Here is an 18,360-nt window from a genome sequence, read left to right as displayed (position 1 = left end):
TAGGGAACAGAGAATAAGAAACAGTTTAATGTATTGAATAAGAAATGTTTTATATACTTTTCTAATTTTTTTCGGTTTTCTTAAGTCTTAGACACAATGACAAAATAGGAAGTAGGAAACAAGAAATAGTTCAATATCCAAAGAACATTGTAGTCAAATTAACGTCATTACTGCATCACGATTTTATCATATCAGAAGAATTTTGTAATTTAAAATCATTGACTTGATTTGATGTAATAAAATCATAGTGTAGTTATGATGTCAAAAAAATCATGCGAGGTGTTTTTTAGAATGTTGAATAAATTTTTTTTATTTAACATAGTTAACTTGGGCACGCATTTTAAGGAATTTTTTAGAATAGATTTTGATCAAAATTATTAAATTATTTCCTAGATTTCTATTGTATTTTTTAAGAAAAATAGAAAAATTCTGAATCAATTCCAAATATTTTCATAATATGTACTCTATTCCTTATTCTTTGTTTCCTATTTGACTTATTATCTATTTATCTAGGGCTTTAATCTTTATTCAACATATTGAATTGTTCTTTTACAAATTTTGGGGGGGATTACAATTAACAATCATTCTGATGGAAAAAATTTTGCAAAATTCTATGTCAAAATGCTAGAATTGGAACATTCGTTAATTTTAATAGTTAAATATATATATTTAGACAAAAAATACAAAAGTTAAAAAAGTCAGTATTTTATGTAAATTTTTGTAGCATTTTTTTAAGTCGTCGCAGCAAATACGCTACTGGTTCGCCCATGATGCGCATGCGCAGAAACTGCATCGTCGTTGGCGATTGTCATACAGAACACACATCGCGTTTCACGCTTTTGCCGCATGCATGGAGTCGTGTGCCTGTGTCGTCTGCGTGTTTTTTGTCGTGCATCATCACCTTCATCGGTTTTGGCGGCATTTGGCGGCAAGAATCAGGCGAAAAGGTTGGACTTTGTATTTCAAATTTTTATTGCTGTTAAGTGCTCTTCGTTCCATCTCCTATTGTGAAATACGGAAGGAGACGAGAATCAAGCGGATTGAATTGAACTAAAGGAGCGTGATCAGAAAACTTGTTCGGTACGAGCACGTGCAAAGATGGGTAGCGAGGATTCTTCGACGAAAGGGTCTTTTCGAAAATTGTTCAAAGATCTGGGCTACAACGTCGAAAATAATGCCGTCCTCGATAAATGTAAGTGCTCTTTTGAGATTTTCTAGTTACGACGTCGAAAGTTTTCCCGCGCATTTTGCCTCTGTCCTCGTCAGCTCAATCTCGATTTAGACTTTGTTAAACGTAAAATTATAGTTCTAACGTTAGGTCTCCTTTACATTTAGGCGAGTTCTGTAATTCATCGATTGATCAATTGTTTTATGCACAAATGCAACTTTTACAAAGCGAAGTTTATATCTTGCGATTGATCTATCGATGAATTAAAAGGCTTGCTCTTTGCATTATCTGAGAATTTTGTGGGTCAGAGACATTCAAGAATGTTTTCTATATTCGAGAAGCAGACGATGTACTTTATTGGAGTTCTTATGATTTCCTATAATCAAGTATTGTATGATGTAGGTGTTGAACTTTGTGAGAGTTATGTGGACCTGGACATGGAATTGCTTATGGAATTGTGGGTCAATTTTTGCGTCGATAGTAACTTGGATATCAACCCTACCATTGGCAACTTGAACGAGATGGAGCAAAAGGTATTGATGGTGAATTACACAGCTGTGGAGAAGACAAAACGAGAACGAGATACAATGGAAAAGCAATACAAATGTGAAGATGCATTCTCAGTCACAATTCCAGACGATGTACTCAGCATCTATGGCTGCGCTGAAACTGGACCATCGTTGAAGGTGAGTTTTCTATTCTTTGACTGAGTGTCTTGCTAAGAGAATCTCTCTAAATTAAGCTGTTCAAAACAGGTTTTTAAACCGTAGATTCCATATATCTTAGTAATAGGAATAAAAAGCACATGCCATAGAAATATATTGATCACTATGATCTGACTAGAGCTAAGGATTAGAAACAGAGAGAGAGAGAAGAGAGAGAAAGAATCTTTTTAATAATTTGTACATATTGGAATTTTATGTTAACAAAAAGAATGATTCAAACTTATCCTCTTTTGTCAAAAATGTATACATATTTTTGGCAAAAAAGGATGATAAATTTTGATCATTTTTTTGTTCTTAATGTGAAGAAGTTTTAATACAAATAATGTATCAAATTAAAGGCTTAATATTAATAAAATACACTATTGCATATTAAAAGTTAAAGTATTAAAAAATAAAATGATGACAAGCCTTTTCCCTGAATGTTCTACTGTAAATGACAGAGTTCAGTACAGAATAATTATTTGTTTTCATCTTTGCTTCAAATAACAAATATGCTTATCAAATTTTATGTATTTAAATAATATATTCCTTGTTGCTTGAAACCTTTAAACGATGGGAAACCACTATAGTGGCTCTGAGATAATGTTATGTTTTGAGGCAAGGAATACAATAAAGTATAATAAATCTTAAAGAAAAGCTGTAAGATTGAAAAAAATCTACCTACTTGTCTTTTAAAGGTTAATTTGGACTCTTATTTAAAAATTTTTTTTTCATTTATTCTCCTTTGCCAAAAATATGTGGCAAAAATACATTTTGGCAGATCCACTTTTCAATCTTGACCCAGCAATAAATATAATAGTATAGATTGCTTAGTATAGAGTGATTTATTTTTGTCAATAATTGTAAGTAGATAGTATAGCGATTTGTTTTTGTTAATAATTTCTCCTATTCTTGATAAATCGATCCCATTTAATATTCTTTTAATATTATAATTTGTGACAACAGTAGACAATGCTGGCAGGATAAATTGTTTCAGTAAATTCTGAAATACCTATCAGAGAATATTTTAGAAAAAGAAAGTGAGAGCTAAGGAAAGAATTTTAGGTAAATGGAAAAAAATTGTTTCATTAAAACATTTTAATAACAAATCATAAATCAATCCAAAGTGTAACAAAATATCTGCTATCAGTCTTATTTTCTTTTGAAAATCTTCAAAAAATTTCAAAGAATTCCTTTCTTTTGTCTGAAGGGATTTCATGCTTTTTGTTGAAGCAATGGCATTGTCTTGATAGGTACCGTCAGGTACCTGAATAATTTACGCCATTCAGATAACATTGTGCCTTTCATTGTTCACTGTGATGATTCTCGACGTACCGACCGTTTTCATGTTTACAAATGCACATTTCGTTCACAATAATTTCGCACGCTGTTTCTTTTTCCGTTGGATCGAAGGCTCGAGAACTCGTGATTTTCGAAACTCTCGGGCGTAGGTATCGTAATAGGAGACGTAGGAGAAAAGAGGAAGCAAGCAGCAGCAGCATTGTTGCAGGATCTCGCGTCATGGCACCGTAATTCCCGCCAGAAAAATCACCCAGGTAGATCTCCCTCCTCCTCTCCCCCCTTCCACTTTGATTCTCTTCGCGAAGGATCCCCTTGTTGGGGCGGGGAAGGGGGCAACTCGTTTCCATTGGCGGAACGAGGACGAAGAGTGCGCTGTTCCAGCGACACGAGAAGGTAGGAGGGGAAAGGTTCTTCCTCCTTCTCCCTTCCCTGTCTTCTCTGCGAGTCGAACGGATCTCTTTCGAAGGGCACGATTTCAGTTTTCAAGGACTCCGGTGCGTCGTCGTGAGGCTCGTTGCTCGCGCTCTCGCATTTACGCGTGCCTCGTCGGTGTCGATGGATCATTCGCATTTTCCTCATTGCGATTCGCGATCTCGCGTTTCACCGCTCGATGACGACGACTCGGCCTGTTCGGTACACGCGCGCCTCGCGATCGCGTCGCACGTAACCCGGTATCGGTGTAGCGGCGGTGCCCCGCGCGCGCGGTTCGGCATCCCGATGGCGTCGGCAACGCGACGCCGCCATCGGCGTCTGACAAGCGCGTCCTCGCGAGTGAGATCTACGTTCCATACGTCGTCGCGTTCTCGCGCAGGAATTGGTCCTCGGTCACGCGGAACAACCCGGCCAAGGTCGGCCTCCGAGCAGGCCGCGCTGTTAGCGTCGACGATCGCGGTTACGTGTGCGAGAGGGACATGGGAGAAGCGGTTCGACAACGGCGGCCATGATGGTTCGGTCTCTGCTCGAGCGAGGCTCGAGTGACGATCGTGACTCTACCGATCGCGCATCGATACGTTAATACACGCCTGCGGTCTTTCCCGCGTCCGGCGGAGGAACGTCTTCTCCGTGGAAACGGCAGGATCGCGGGAGGATCGATCAGGTCGATCGGTTCGTTCTTGTGGTAGCGGGCGAGCGAGCGCGCGCGTACGTCGTCGTGCGCGCGTGCGCACTCGCGAGAGAAGGCGCCGCGTCGCGCGGACGCGAGTGCGACGACCGTTGGCTTCGGCGAAGCCTGTTGATTCGCGCCGCTGCAACCTGTTGCGTCGACTGCGAAAGACGAGAGAGAAAGAAAAAGAGACAGAGAGGGCGGCGGCGGCGTTACTTCGTAAGTCTGTTCTTTGCTGAGGAGCGAGCTGCGTTCGAAGCTCCGATCTGCGATACGCGCGGCGTTACTTTTGTCCTTTTTTTCTGCTGTAAGTTCTGAACTGTGATGTATTTCTTGTAACGGAAGAGCGCTTCCGACACCGCCGTGAGTTGTAAACGAGCGCTCTGGCGGAGTCCAAGGTTTGGAGCTCCGGAGCAAACTTTATTGTCACAGTTCAGAAGATTATTGTTAGAACAAAAGGCTGAAAGCTTCCTACAGCTGCTCTAGATCGAAGTTCGTTTTCCACGCTATAAAAGAAGCAGGTATGTAATTGGAAGGTAGAAATAAAGAGAGATCGAAGAGTACAAAGAGCATGGAACGAATCTCGCGATTTTTCCATTTTATTCGATTTTGTGAGATTGAACTCGAAGGAGAGATCGTGTCGGATAATTGAAGAGTTTTTGCTGCGCGAGAGTGGAAAATTCTTTTTAATTGTCCGATACAGTCTGCGTCGACGAAGAGGAGCGGAGTGGAGGATTTAAATTTTGCCGCCATTAGAGTTCACGAATTAATAGGCAACTTCAAGCCGGTGGTAGCGGTTAGGCCCGCTCGCCGAGCGGATCAAACGTGATTGGCTCTTACCTTCGTGTCCAACTGATCGTGTTCAATTGTTTGCGAACAGACTTAGCCGGTTTGAACTTGTCCAATGTGTTTATTGTTCCATATTGTAGACAATAAATGGAAACGTAATATTTCCAATATTCGTCGTAAAATTTGAATCGGAATTTTTTCGATGCGAATTCCTTAATGTCGGTATTGTACAATTTCCCAAAGTTTAGTAAATTAAAGTATTTGTTTAAATATAAATTTTTTTTTATAAAATTTAATTAAAATATATGAACAAGAAAGTAATTCAATGAAAAGCTACGTTAAGATTTAAATTTACTTAAAAGTTAATTTTAAAAAATTATGAAAGAAACAATACATTCCTATCTTACATAAAAAGTATTTCTTGTTACTGTACAAATATTCTTTTGTTCCTCTTGGTTTTAGGCTGTAAAAACTCTGAATTTCTCGAAGAAAGAAAGGAAAAACGAGTTTCTCGGGTCAGGTCTTCCTCTCGATTTTTCCTCTGCGACATTTTCGACAGCGCTTCGCGACCGTCAAAGGGTCGGAGTTTTCCCAGCGGACCTTTCACCGGCGTCTTTTGTCGGCACCCGGTTCGCTCATCGTGAACTTTCTCCTTGTACGGCCGCCGTGGAATCGTCGAAAGACGCACGTTCCCGCCGATAAGCAACGCGAATAACTCGCGCCTAGCGATATCGCGTTCGACCGACGGACGGGATTCTCGCGCGCGCGCGAGAGAGAAAGAGAGAGAGAGAGAGAGCAAGCGCCCGCCTGCCCGCTCGTTGGTGTCTGTCCATCAATTAAGCACAATTGAACAACAACTGTTCCAATCTCTTCCCTCGCCCGCACGGCTTTCGGCCTGTCGCGCGCGCGTTTCTTTCGTCCCCGGTCGCCTTCGTGGCGAGAGAGGAATGGATCGATATTTCGCGGATGTTCGAATGGATTGTGCTCGCCCGACCGGCGGAACAGTCTTGGTCTCGGCCAGCACGATTCGTTGGAAAGCGACAGATCGTGAGACGTGAAGGATAATCGGGACATCGGGGAGAGAGTATCGGAGTGAGATGAGGAGAGATGAAGAAGAGAGAAGATGATGATGGTGTGTCTTTAATGGACATTAGAACGTTTGTGGTATCCTCTCTTCGTAAGTAGTTTCTACGGATTTGTTCGTCGAGTATCTTGAATCTGAGTTTTACGAATTGTTCGATCAATTTTTTTTGCAGTTTTTTTTCCCCTTAATGTAAATGTAATAGGCGATTAGTTTACGCGATTTCAAATGATTGAAAGATTTTGTTAATATCGAGGTCCAGATTCTGAACTTATTTTTATCGATAAATACGTTTTTAAGCATACATGGAGAAGAAAAACGAATGCAGTTACCATAATTGAACTACAATTTATAGCAAATTTGGGTGCCAACTATATATTTATAATTGTTCATGTTAATTATAATTATTACGAAGTAAACAATAAGCATTAAAAAAAAATAATTGTATTCTCTATAATTGTAATTGCATTTATTATATAGAAGTGTGTATTTTATTTTTACAATATCTTAATCTTTTACTATATTATTTAAAGTTAATTTGTAGTAAAATTTTTTCATAGTTGGTAGAATAAACATGATGATATTACTATAACACACTAGCAATAATAACTATAAAAATGAAGCTTCTACACTGAGAGAATGAAAGTTCAATTGATTAGATTTTTCAATTGGATTAAATTTTTTTTTTTTTTCAGTTCACATATTTATGTATTTAATTAAAATACATAAAATACTTAAACTTTAATTTATATATTTGACTTAATTACATAAATACTTGAAAAAATTTAATCAAGTTGAAAATTTTATTCAAGTTAACAATTCTTTTTTCGGTATAACGATTTATATTCAAAACCTTTTACACACTCAGACACTATGCACTCTCAGTGTATACTCTCAGAATCTCGGAAACAAATGTATGCATATACTACAAAATCTCAGAAGTAAATGTACCCATTTATCGACGAAAGTGAGTTGGGAATTATGAGGCCAACTGTACAAAGTTCACAGTAAAATTATTATGTATACACGGAGTAGACCTCCATTTTTCGACGACTACATGTTAGCATATTTTAAATCGCTCAAGGTTCAAATAATTTATCGTTGCTTTTGCATGTAAGAAGTACGGATACTTGTGAAATTTACTCGCATCGAAATTGCCTTGATAATCTTCTGTATTGACTTTCAAATGTCTGTTTACTAATTTGTCCGTCAATATTAGCCGAGACACTTGAGCGTTATAACAATGTATGTTCCGTTGGCGGTTGGTATTGTGGACTCGATACAAGTTAAATCGGACAAACAGAAGTCAAGGTAGACGTATTCGGGTTTTGAAGACCGGTTCTCTCTCGAAAAGAAAGCGAAGTATAATTTTGTCTTGCACGTTCGACTTCGTTTCTCGGAGTTTTTTTTTTCTTTTTTTCTTTTTTTTCTTACACGCGGGGTATGCTTCTTCTCATTTCTATTCAGAGTTCCAGTTATCTTTTTTCGGCCTGGAGCCTGCGAATTTGAGATAGAAATGTTTGGACGAACGCTGTTTGGATTGTATTACCATTTTTTATTTTTTATATTTTTTATATTTTTTAAATGCGATAATGTAATAATATGAAGACATGCATGTAACGATAGAAATGCGCGCAAAAATATTTGTTATTTGAAAACGTACTTTAAATTTGTTTTTCTCTAAAAATAATGCAGGTAGCAACTCGGATTCACTGGATTTCATCAAAGCGGAAAAATCCCCGTCGGAAAAACTCGTCTTCTTCTCAAAAGTTCTTTCCGGTACAGACCTTCGTCCGAGATTCGTTCCTTTGTGTGTCTTTCGTGCTCTTCGTCTTCTCTTTCTCTCCGGCGTCCAATTAGATACCTGTTTTATTTGGATTGCGGAAGATTCAACGTAGCGCGCAGCTACAAAGAACAGATCCATGCATCCGAAAAAAGGAGAGGAAGAAAGAGAAAGTGAGTGTGTGAGGAAGGATAGAGCGAGAGGGAACGTGTCACGTGCGAGCGAGCGTACGGCGAGATCGGATGGCGTCGGACGCGGACGAGCCGGGACCATCGTCGGGACTCTGAACTTGATTGAAACGATGCGTAATACAGGACGGACGTTAAGAGCGGCCAGGTTAATCGTAGTTAACCTCTGTACAACCGACGAGCAGCGTAGTTTGCCGTTTCTTCTTCGTATTTGCGCACGACGAGCCGAGATGAGTCTTTGCTCCAGCCCTCTTTCCCCCGCAGCCCCGTCCTCCGGAAGAAATGCAGGAAAGAGATACACGCGGGGATTCCCCTTTTTTTTTTCGAATTTGCCGAATGAGTGGCGGTCTAGTGCACGGTCGATAAAGTTGTGACTAGATCCACACTCATTAAGCACGTTCGAGCTTCACAGCCATCAAGATCGTCGAGAGGGTTCCCCGAACTGCTTTCCGCACACTGGACATGATTTCCCTTCTCCGTGAACAACTGATTTAAATGGACCGACGGAGATCCTCCCCGTCGACGAGCGGACGGTCCGTCCGATCGACGGGATTATCGTTTATTTCAGCGGCGTAACGCTCGAAGCGAATGATAAAATTGCGGTAGGAGACGCAAAGGAAGAGAGAGTAATTCCATGGACGAGTGTGGATGTGGTGCACGTGCGTCCTTATTATTTCGTGACTAGATACATACTCGTCTACGGCAGTCTGTCTCGGTATCGGAAGCGTTTCGGAATGCATGTACGCACGTGTATCATCTAGATATATCGTTTTTATTTGTATTACTAGCTTATATCTATATTATTATCATCATCATCAATGTATTTCACAAGACAAATGTGCTCTCACGTCAGATCAACGTCAGAAAGTCTCGTCGGTTCCGCCGTGAGATCACACCTATGTAGTACTCGTATATGTGTGTACGAAGAATGTTGTACGTAAGGAGTAAAAACTAGAGTTGAAGAACCGAGTACCCCTGACGTTAATAACAGTAATTATTTTAATAATAGTCGTTTGTTGCGTGTACACAGAGAAAATGATTTCTTCGAACTGAATAAATTTTATTGTATCCGAACACATTTATTTGGAATGGTCCAAATAAATCAAAATTTGAATCAATAGATACGACTCAAATTAATAAATAGATAATAATAGTGTTATTTTTGTAAAATAATGGATATTGTTTGAATAAAATATTTTATTCAAATAATATTTTGTACAAGTATATCTTTCTCAACATACCATCTCTCTCTTTCTCTCTCTCTCTCTCTCTCTCTCTCTCTCAGTCTAATTAGTAGAAATACTAATTCCAATGAAATCTTTTTTCTGTGTAATAACGATGGTAATTTACAGAATACAGAATTAGAATTACAGTATAAAAAAAGTATGATGAAATCTGCTGCTATGACGCCTTTATCAGAAATTGAAGGAAAAGCATGTAAATGAAAAAATATGCAACACACAGAAAAATAATTTTACTTCTCAGAAAAGCGATTACTCAATTTTTTCAATGTAACTTATCTTTAACAAAAAAATATTTTCTTGATAATAATTTATAAAGTATACTCGTCATGAATTGTGGAGAAAAACTTCTTAAGACTTATACTCTTTCGAAAAATATAAAATTTTATTGAAAATAAGTTAGAGTAATGAACAAATCAAATTTTTACTTGAACTTGATATTCTTGAAGTATTTAACTTACTAGGATTCTATATATGTATATATATATAATATATTTTGAATAAATGTAATGCTCATAAACTTGTGATAAATTTGTGGATATGCATATAAACTTACATGAAATGTAAATAGAGATGTAGTACAGATATTATTTTAATAGATTAACATTGAGATCTCAGGCTGAATTTTCTGAAAGTTCTATAACACGTGTTTCATTCATATTTTTATTTGTGACTTGTAATACAAAAACATTTAAAGAAACATTTTAAATAAATAAATTAAAATGTGAACGTATCAATATACATTTGGTATAAAATTATAAATGGATTCTGTTACCTATATTTTGAACTTTGAGTTAAGTTATAGATTATCTAAAACAAGTTTAAAAATCGTACATTAGATGTAAGTTTGCTAAGTTCGTATTTAGATATTAAATAATAAAAGATAAATTCTTTGCTGTGGTGATTTTATTTTGTATTTTCCAAATTTTATTCTTTTATTTAAAAAATTTGTAGAATTATGCGATTTCATATAAATAATTAAAGGGTTTAATGCTTCTGAGCTATCTTAAATCGATATATATTTTTTTTTTTTACATGAATTATATGTTGCGTCGTAATTTTGACTTTTGAAAAGATACGAAAGGATATAAGGCGGTTTCAAGATAAACTCTTTAATTAAAGGTTCCGCGTTTGTATACGTTCACGTCAATCACATAATACCATCGGTCGACGTGTGTTCGTTCCTGCGATCAGAGGATGATAGTTAATGCGGCTGTTTTCTTTTTTTTTCCGTAGCGTTCGAAGATCAGTCTTGAGGTAGAAATCAACACGGATGCACAGGCTAGTGAAGCAAGAGCTGTGGAAAATGCGTTTTCATCAACCATTCACGTCGAGAATTCGTAAGTAGATTTTTTTAACAGTTTGAGTCCGTACACTTTTAAAAATCTCAGCTTTGAGATTAAATCTTTGATAATATTTTAGATAATTGAATAATGATTGACTGAAGAGATATTAACATGTTTATAGATCATGCATATACGTTTGAAATTGTTATAATTTTTTTTAAGAATTTGAAACTAATAATCATAAAATTAACATGTAAAATAAAATATTACGACTAATACATACGGCAATAAAGATTTTTTAGGCTATTTTTTGTAAATGCGCATCGACCAAACATTCTACCGTTTGTAGAAGCGTTCCAAGTCAGCTTAATACAACGAACAAGGAGAAGATCTTATTCTCTTTTGGTGAAATCGTCACGTCTTGGAAGAGGACAGGCGATTACGATGTCGAAGTTACAAAGGCTAGTGAACAAACTCACATATCTAGTGACGCAAGATACATGTACGAGAAACTTTCGACGGAGGGACAAAGTCTCACGTTCGTGTGCCAAACTTTAGGCAGCAAACTGTTCGACACTTGGCGTAAAATAACGACGACCAGCGAGCTGCGTTACGTGAAAAACGTACGGAGTGTGAGTCAGACGAACTTTCGGACATTTGGTCGCATCAGTACAAACAAGGGAGTCGCGAACACGGTGATACTGGAAGGTAGCACAAGGCAGAAAGGCGCCTGGTCGGCTCCCTCGATCGCGCTAGACTTCCGCGATGTGGAACAGTACTCAGTGTTTTCTGGTCAGATCGTTGCGGTTGAAGCCATCAATCCAGTAGGCGACGTGTTATACGTAAAGGAGCTATTCACGACATCGTATGCACCGTATCCATCAATACCGATGATCAAATCGAGAATCAACATCTTCGTGGCGGCTGGTCCGTTCACTGCATTCAACAATATGAACTATCAACCATTGTGGGATTTGATGGAGAAAGTTGCATCGGATGAACCGCAACTCTTGATACTTATTGGACCACTTCTCGAATACACGCATCCCGATATACAGAACAATACCAGTAACGACACGTATCGGGAACAATACGAAACGATTCTCACGAAAATAATGAAGATGACGCGGTAATATAAACAGCGTATTAAATTTTTTATGTATAAGCGCCTGAAAAAAATTTTTTTCATGATTATATAATTTGATACAGATAGATTAATTTTACTTCTAATATTTACTTCCACCAATGCAGATTAATTTTGATCTTGATGCAATTTTTTTTTAATTTAAAAAAAAGTAAAGAATAAGTTAAATCGGGATTAAAATTAATCTTTATCTGTATCAAACTAAGTTTAGTTAATCATTAATGAAACTGGACATTAATCAGACAAATAATATTACAGGAACAGAACACAAGTTGTTGTGGTAGTTTCTAACCGCGACGCACAAAACGAACCCGTATATCCAACCCATGCATATACAATTAAAGATCGGAAGTTACTTAATTATTCAAACTTAAAGGTGATGCCAGATCCTTGCATATTGGATGTTGAAAGTTTGAAGATTGGGATCACGTCGGTCGACGTCGTCAAACATATTGGGAGAGAAGAAATATCGTAAGTATGCCTCTTACAGAGTAATGATATCGAAAGAGTTGACTTATTTTTTCATTTGATAATCTAATAATATACATGTATTGTTACATGTTTTATCTATAAAAATATAAGTTTTTTTAAAAGAAGAAAACAAATGTTTTCAGCAACGTGTCAGGTGATAGACTTCGTCGTTTGGCTAACCACGTGCTTTCCCAAGGTTCTTTCTATCCAGTGTATCCTCCAGACGAGGATCTGAATGTGGACAGGGAGTTGTGGGAGCAGCACACGTTTTTCAACCAACAACCGCATTTGTTGATTTTACCATCTGACATGCGATGTTTTTGCAAAACGATCAACGAATGCATGGTTCTGAATCCGGAACGCATGCACAAAAATACTTACGCCAGGTTGAGTGTGAAATCGAACGTCAGCAATGTATGGAGTCCTAATAATATCTCATGCGAGATCGTCAAAGTCTGATAGCTTTAAGTGTTAATAACTAAGTCGGACGAATATCGGATTTAAATATCATCCAAAGAAAGGTATTAAATGAATATGTAAAAGTTTTTATATAACAGTATCTAGCTCGTACGTTTTTAAGAAACAATTACATTTCTAAAAATAAAAAAAACTATAAAATTAAGAACTAAGATTATATTTAGTTTTATTTAATTTAATTTAATTTTCTTTAGTTTAATTTAGTTTTATTAGATTATATGATACTTAATAAAATCCGCAATTTGAAAAATACAAAAAGTTACACAGCTTTAGTCATCGAATTTTTGAATTTTTTTACACGAATTACTGAAAGACCGTATTTAATGGCTACATTTAGCAAAAAAAGCAGCACTTTACTGTTATTAAAATTCTTTAACATGATTGATTTTTGTCCTCATTTCTTGCCGGATTAAATGTATAAGTCGGTCGTATTAAAGGATCTTACAATAATTTTACAAAGTTGTTTTTTTCTGTTGAATGCAGCCAATTTTTCCTTTGCCTTGTTTCCATTAATATTGATAGAAATAGTTTGGTAAAGTCTGATTTAAATATTAATATCCAAGTTGAATAGTTTCAAGCATTATTGTTAAAGAATTCCCGAAGACAGCGTCTTGGGCAAATATTCCAATTTTTGCTGTATTTCAGTGTTTCATATTTTTAAGAAACAATTTCTAAAAAAAATATATATAAAATTTAAAAAAAGCGTTTAAATTATAAATGATACAACTACTTTAATGTGTAATGAAACTGATAAGCAGAACGCGAGATAGAATAATAGTTTTTTCACGTTTACATTGCATTCTCGTAAAAGACAGAAAATGGAATTTTTTGGAGTTATCGACAGAGTTGATTTTTTTTATGGGTCTGATGATTCGCGTTATTTACGTTCGAGGTCGCCACGCGTCCGATGCTGCTGCTGCCCTCGCGAAGCTTCCCCGGAGCTTTCCTCCGCTGGTGGGCCATAAAATCAGCCATTACTCCAACATTTTTGTCGTGCACGAGGGTCCATGAGCGGTTCGCGATGAGATCGCGGTCGAGCTGATGAGTCTCTTAGCCGGTGAGTAAACGCAGCAAGCTAAGCGCGTGTCCCGCAACGCGGGCCGCGTCGTTCCGGCCGTCATTTTCGCCGCGACCGCCAGTCTCGGACGATTTTGCCAAATCTACGTCCACCATCTTTGTTGCGAGTCCTGCTTCGCGCATCGCGTACGCCGTTTTTTTTTCCTTCCACGATCGTCGCCCGATTTCATCCCTTCCTTGCCGCGCCGCGGAATTGTTCGCCGCGACCGTATATGCACGAGAGACGACCTTGATCCCCCTTTGCTCCGGTGTCAGCCGTTCGTCACGCGCTCGATCAAGTCCGCGATGCGTGCTCTGCTCCGTTTTGCTTTGCGAATCGGACCCCGCGAATCGCGATAAAATTTGTCCCGTTTTGTCCTCGTCTCGACGTCGTTTCACCGAGAACCGCGTTTGGTCTCGCAGCCGCTCGATACGTCGAAGACGGCACTCCGTCCGGCGCACGTCGACGAGTTTTTCATAGCGACGATACGTTACGAAACGATTACGTCGTCATAGGTTGCTGCATGTGCAAGTGCATCAGAGACCCGCGTTGGCATATGCATCAGCTGGTACCCGCGAAACGTCGCGGATCCAATCCCAGTATCGACCGAGACATCCGGGTATGTGTCTTTGTTACCGACGGCTCAATATGCAATAACAAAGCGTTTATTTAATTTCTGCAATTTCTGCATAGCATATTTTATAATCCGTTCTGAGAAACGATACTTCTTGCTCTCCGCACAGCTCTCTGTCTGCATCTGCGTCGAGAGAGTATAACTTTTCAAGCAGGATTGGGTATTATTTATAAAAATATAAATAATCTATATTACATGTATACAATGCAAACAATAATACATTATAGAAGACTCAGATTTTATTAGAAATAATGAAAACATTGTATTTTAAAAAAATTTGTAATACTATATATTTTTATTTTATCACTACGAAAGTTAGACGTGTATTAACAATTTTATGACTTATTGATTACTTTTTTCTTCTGTATTATACTATCTTGTTTTTTAATAATTTCAATACTTATACAAGTATATTTTTTTATACAGTTCATGAGCGAAATGTTACACTTAGAGAAAAAAATAGTGAATATCGAAATTGTATAAATGTGAAAAGAAAAGAGAATTAACTTTAGTAAGATAACGTTCAACTTCAACATATTTCAATGTTTACAACTTTTAACGTTTCTATTTCCATTATACTGGATTACATATTAAATGTAGAAAAATCATACCAACCTTGGTAAAAATGCTTTTATTTTTCGAAATTTCGCAACACTCAAAGAAACGGTGTTGAAAGTAAAAAAATTAACAGAATTAAGGTAGATAGATGATTAGCAAATATTGTGATATCGCATATGTTTGACACCTAACCAATCTAATTAACAAGACGTAATTTACATTCGTACTGTTTTTGAAAAGAAGAAACATTTTTCTGTGACGCCTATTCATGTTAAGGCCAATCATACTTGTTACAAAATTTAACTGTATAAATACATAAAACCTAATTTCTCTAAAAGGTACTGCTAAAATGTTATGCTATAAATTCTATATGTGACAAACAATATTTTAGCAAATACAAAAAATAACGATAAATTTTTGTTGTACACCTAGAAAACTGCCTACACCAGCAAAACATTTTTCTGAGTGAGCGTTTTAAACAAGCGCTTCGTTCGATCGTAGATCCGAGTAGTAGCAGAGTAGCGACAACGCAGAGTAAACCACATTGCTACAACCGACCGCCCTTCCACTTCTTCGCGCGTGTCCATCGGAAATTGAACTCGCCGAAATTATGCCGGTCCCCGGACGATTTCAGACACGCGGGCACGTGCGCGCGTCATCGCTCGTACATCGGGAATGTGAGAAAGCGAGAGTGCTATATCGATCCGCCACGCGCGAGGTCTACCTATCTCAACCCTAACGTCGCATCGTGTACATTGAACAACTCGCCCGATGCCCACTGGCAGTGACTCGGTTGCTATCCCCGTTTCGTCGGTGAATTTTTGAGAACGCGGACCGCTCCCTGTCCCGATGTCATTCATCTCATCCGATCGTTTCGCGATTTCAAGGAATTCTTCCTCCGGGTATAATAAATTTCTGTCGCGAACACCGACGATCTGACGATCTCTTGATCTTATATTGTACTTTGTTTGATAGAATTTAATCTTCTTTCTCAACACACTGAAAAAAAGTCTGGTAATAATAATAAAATTTAGATGATGGTTATTAAGCTTTGGTGACAGTTTCAATTAAATCTTCATATTAATACAACCAAATGTTTAGTAATATTTAGTCGGTAACTGATTTTAATAATCGATTGATTATTATGATATTTGATTACTATTAACATGATTACTAAATATTACTAAATATTTTATTATATAAATCATATATTTAATTGAAATTATTTCACCGAAGCTAGATTATTATTATTAATCTCTTTTTTCAGTGCAGTATAAACATAGATACCCACAGAAAACTGTCATTCTCGTGCAAAGAAAAATGATTACTCAATTTTTAATTTATTTAAGTTATATAGTCTTAAAATATATTTACTTGAAACAAATAATATTTGTTTAAACTTCTGTGTATACACGGAAAAATATACATTTGAAGCAATTGCAATAAATATACTTATTTAAAATATTTCCACATAAGTTCATATATCAGCAAATTTATTATAGGTTTATCATAAGCATCAAATTTATTCAAAATATATTCTGAATCTTAGCAATATAATACTTCCAAAATATTAAGTTGAGTTAAAAAATTCGATTTGCTTATTAGTCTGACTTTTCTTCAATACAATTTTATAAAATTCTTTTTTTTTAGTACATGATAATGAATTTGTTTCTAATTTGTGACGAGTATATTTTAAAATAATTACTAAGAATGTATTCTTTGTTAAAGATAACTGTACTAGTAAAAAATTGAATAACCACATTTCTTGGCAGTAGAATTGATTTTTCTGTGTGTAGTTTAATGATTGTTAGCAAATAGTTTTTAAGATTTAGATTCTATTGCAGACTGTTTAAAAAAAAAGAATTCTGTTCAACAATATATGTTAAATATTTTATAAACATTTTTATTAAAGGTTAGATATAAAATAAATGAAGAATGATCTACTACATTTTTAGATTAAATAAACGGTTGAGATATAAATAATAAATTTGTATGAAATTTCTTTAAAAATTGTATGAAATCGTTAAAAAAAAAGATTAAAAATAAATTTCAAAATTATTTTCTCATTTTAAGCGTAAAAGATGTTGAAAAATTTATTTTATGTATATAATTATTTGTTATATTGTATGAATTTTGTCAACTGTGTTGTATAATATTATGCACTTTCTTAGATGAGATATTATTAAGTTTGAAAAGTGCTTTATGAAAATATAATTTTTACTTGTGCTTTCCATGAACAGATATATAATAACGAGAATACGATGCGATGCATCGTTATTCTGAGCCAGTAAAACTTTAAAGAGCCTATGTCAGTCAGTATTCATTCTCTTTTAATTTTATCTTAGCGCTATTGCATGGAGAATAATAGAAAGAATCGATGACCTCATTTTGTGCAATTTCACCTTTCCTAGAATAGTATCATATAATTTTTTTATATAAATCGATTATTCCCGTTATTCTGCGTACAAAAGTTTTTACTTATATTGCACTTTCACATATAAAAGTATTAAAAAATATAAAAGTATTAAAGTAGAGAAGCATAAAAGTAGTGGAGTACACTCAGAGAAAAAATTATAGTGGTGATAACTATACAACTTTTATAAATAGAATTATATAGTTAAGTGAACTATGTTATAGTTATTGCAACTATGTTATTGATTAAAAAAATTAATAAAAAATGGTTGTAATAACTATATTAGAAGAATAACTATATTAACTAGGTGCTTTCTATTTATAAAACTTGTATCAGCTGTCTAGTTATCATCACTATAATTTTTTCTCCGAGTGTAAGATAATCGAAGATATACAATACTTGAATTTACGCTTATATTTTACAGTATACATGATATCTCTTCATTAAGCATTAGAAGAAAAAATGTAGTTCAGGATTTGTTTCTCATTACAAAGTGCCTAGTATATATTTTATATTAAAATAGTTTTAGTGACCAATTTAATTGAAGAGTTATTAAGATTCTTTTAACGGAGAAAGTTCGCTAGACTCCTCTAGATAAGTTAAGAGTTAACGAGATATTGTGAAAAGTTACCGTGAGTACATTGACCTGTACCCGTATCGATCAACTCGAATCTCGCTACTGCGTACCAAATATAATTTTTAATTTAACCGACGAACACGCGGATTAGATATAAATCGCAGAAAAAGAAAGGAATTGTAATAAAACTACTAAAATCGAAAGCCAAGTTGTCGAAATACGATTATGCCGTTTAAAATTAGATAAGCAAATATGGGAAGAGCGAACAGGTTTTAATTAATTGAAATGCAAACGCTGAGTAAGCCAACGAGCGGAAAGATACAATGAAAACTATGAGAAAGTAGATAATTTTTTGGTAAATATTAAAACATGTTTCGATTGACAT

General features: G+C 36.0%; 2 protein-coding genes and 1 long non-coding RNA gene across 8 annotated transcripts in view; 2 read left to right on the top strand and 1 right to left on the bottom strand.

Moving 5' to 3' along the window:
* The first annotated feature begins 730 nt into the window (after positions 1–730).
* Positions 731–12,980, top strand: LOC105203667 (DNA polymerase alpha subunit B). Its single transcript, XM_011172546.3, has 6 exons — positions 731–1,192; positions 1,571–1,854; positions 10,595–10,698; positions 10,994–11,773; positions 12,047–12,259; positions 12,403–12,980. Exons 1-6 carry the CDS (start codon positions 1,099–1,101, stop codon positions 12,716–12,718), a joined length of 1,791 nt encoding a protein of 596 aa, XP_011170848.1. The 5' UTR covers positions 731–1,098; the 3' UTR covers positions 12,719–12,980.
* On the bottom strand, positions 10,590–11,054 carry LOC113003470. Its single transcript, XR_003268501.2, has 2 exons — positions 10,928–11,054; positions 10,590–10,655 (listed from the first exon to the last, which is right to left on the bottom strand). It is a non-coding gene; the product is annotated as an uncharacterized LOC113003470 (long non-coding RNA).
* A 661-nt stretch (positions 12,981–13,641) lies between the features above and the next one.
* Positions 13,642–18,360, top strand: part of LOC105197085 (steroid hormone receptor ERR2) — a 29,339-nt gene continuing 24,620 nt past the window's right edge. For 3 of the 6 annotated variants that reach the window (XR_005576625.1, XM_039459162.1, XM_039459161.1), the window contains exon 1: positions 13,807–14,412. Coding sequence is in view for 4 of the 6 variants with exons in the window: in XM_039459162.1 (XP_039315096.1) it covers positions 14,317–14,412 (96 nt within the window). In the remaining 2 variants the exon portion in view is untranslated. The other 3 variants (XM_039459166.1, XM_039459163.1, XM_039459164.1) reach the window with 3 other exon arrangements.

Source organism: Solenopsis invicta, chromosome 16 (assembly GCF_016802725.1).
Source record: "Solenopsis invicta isolate M01_SB chromosome 16, UNIL_Sinv_3.0, whole genome shotgun sequence".
In the NCBI taxonomy this organism is placed as follows: Eukaryota; Metazoa; Arthropoda; class Insecta; order Hymenoptera; family Formicidae; genus Solenopsis; species Solenopsis invicta.
This window is presented reverse-complemented; position numbering and strand designations above follow the sequence as displayed.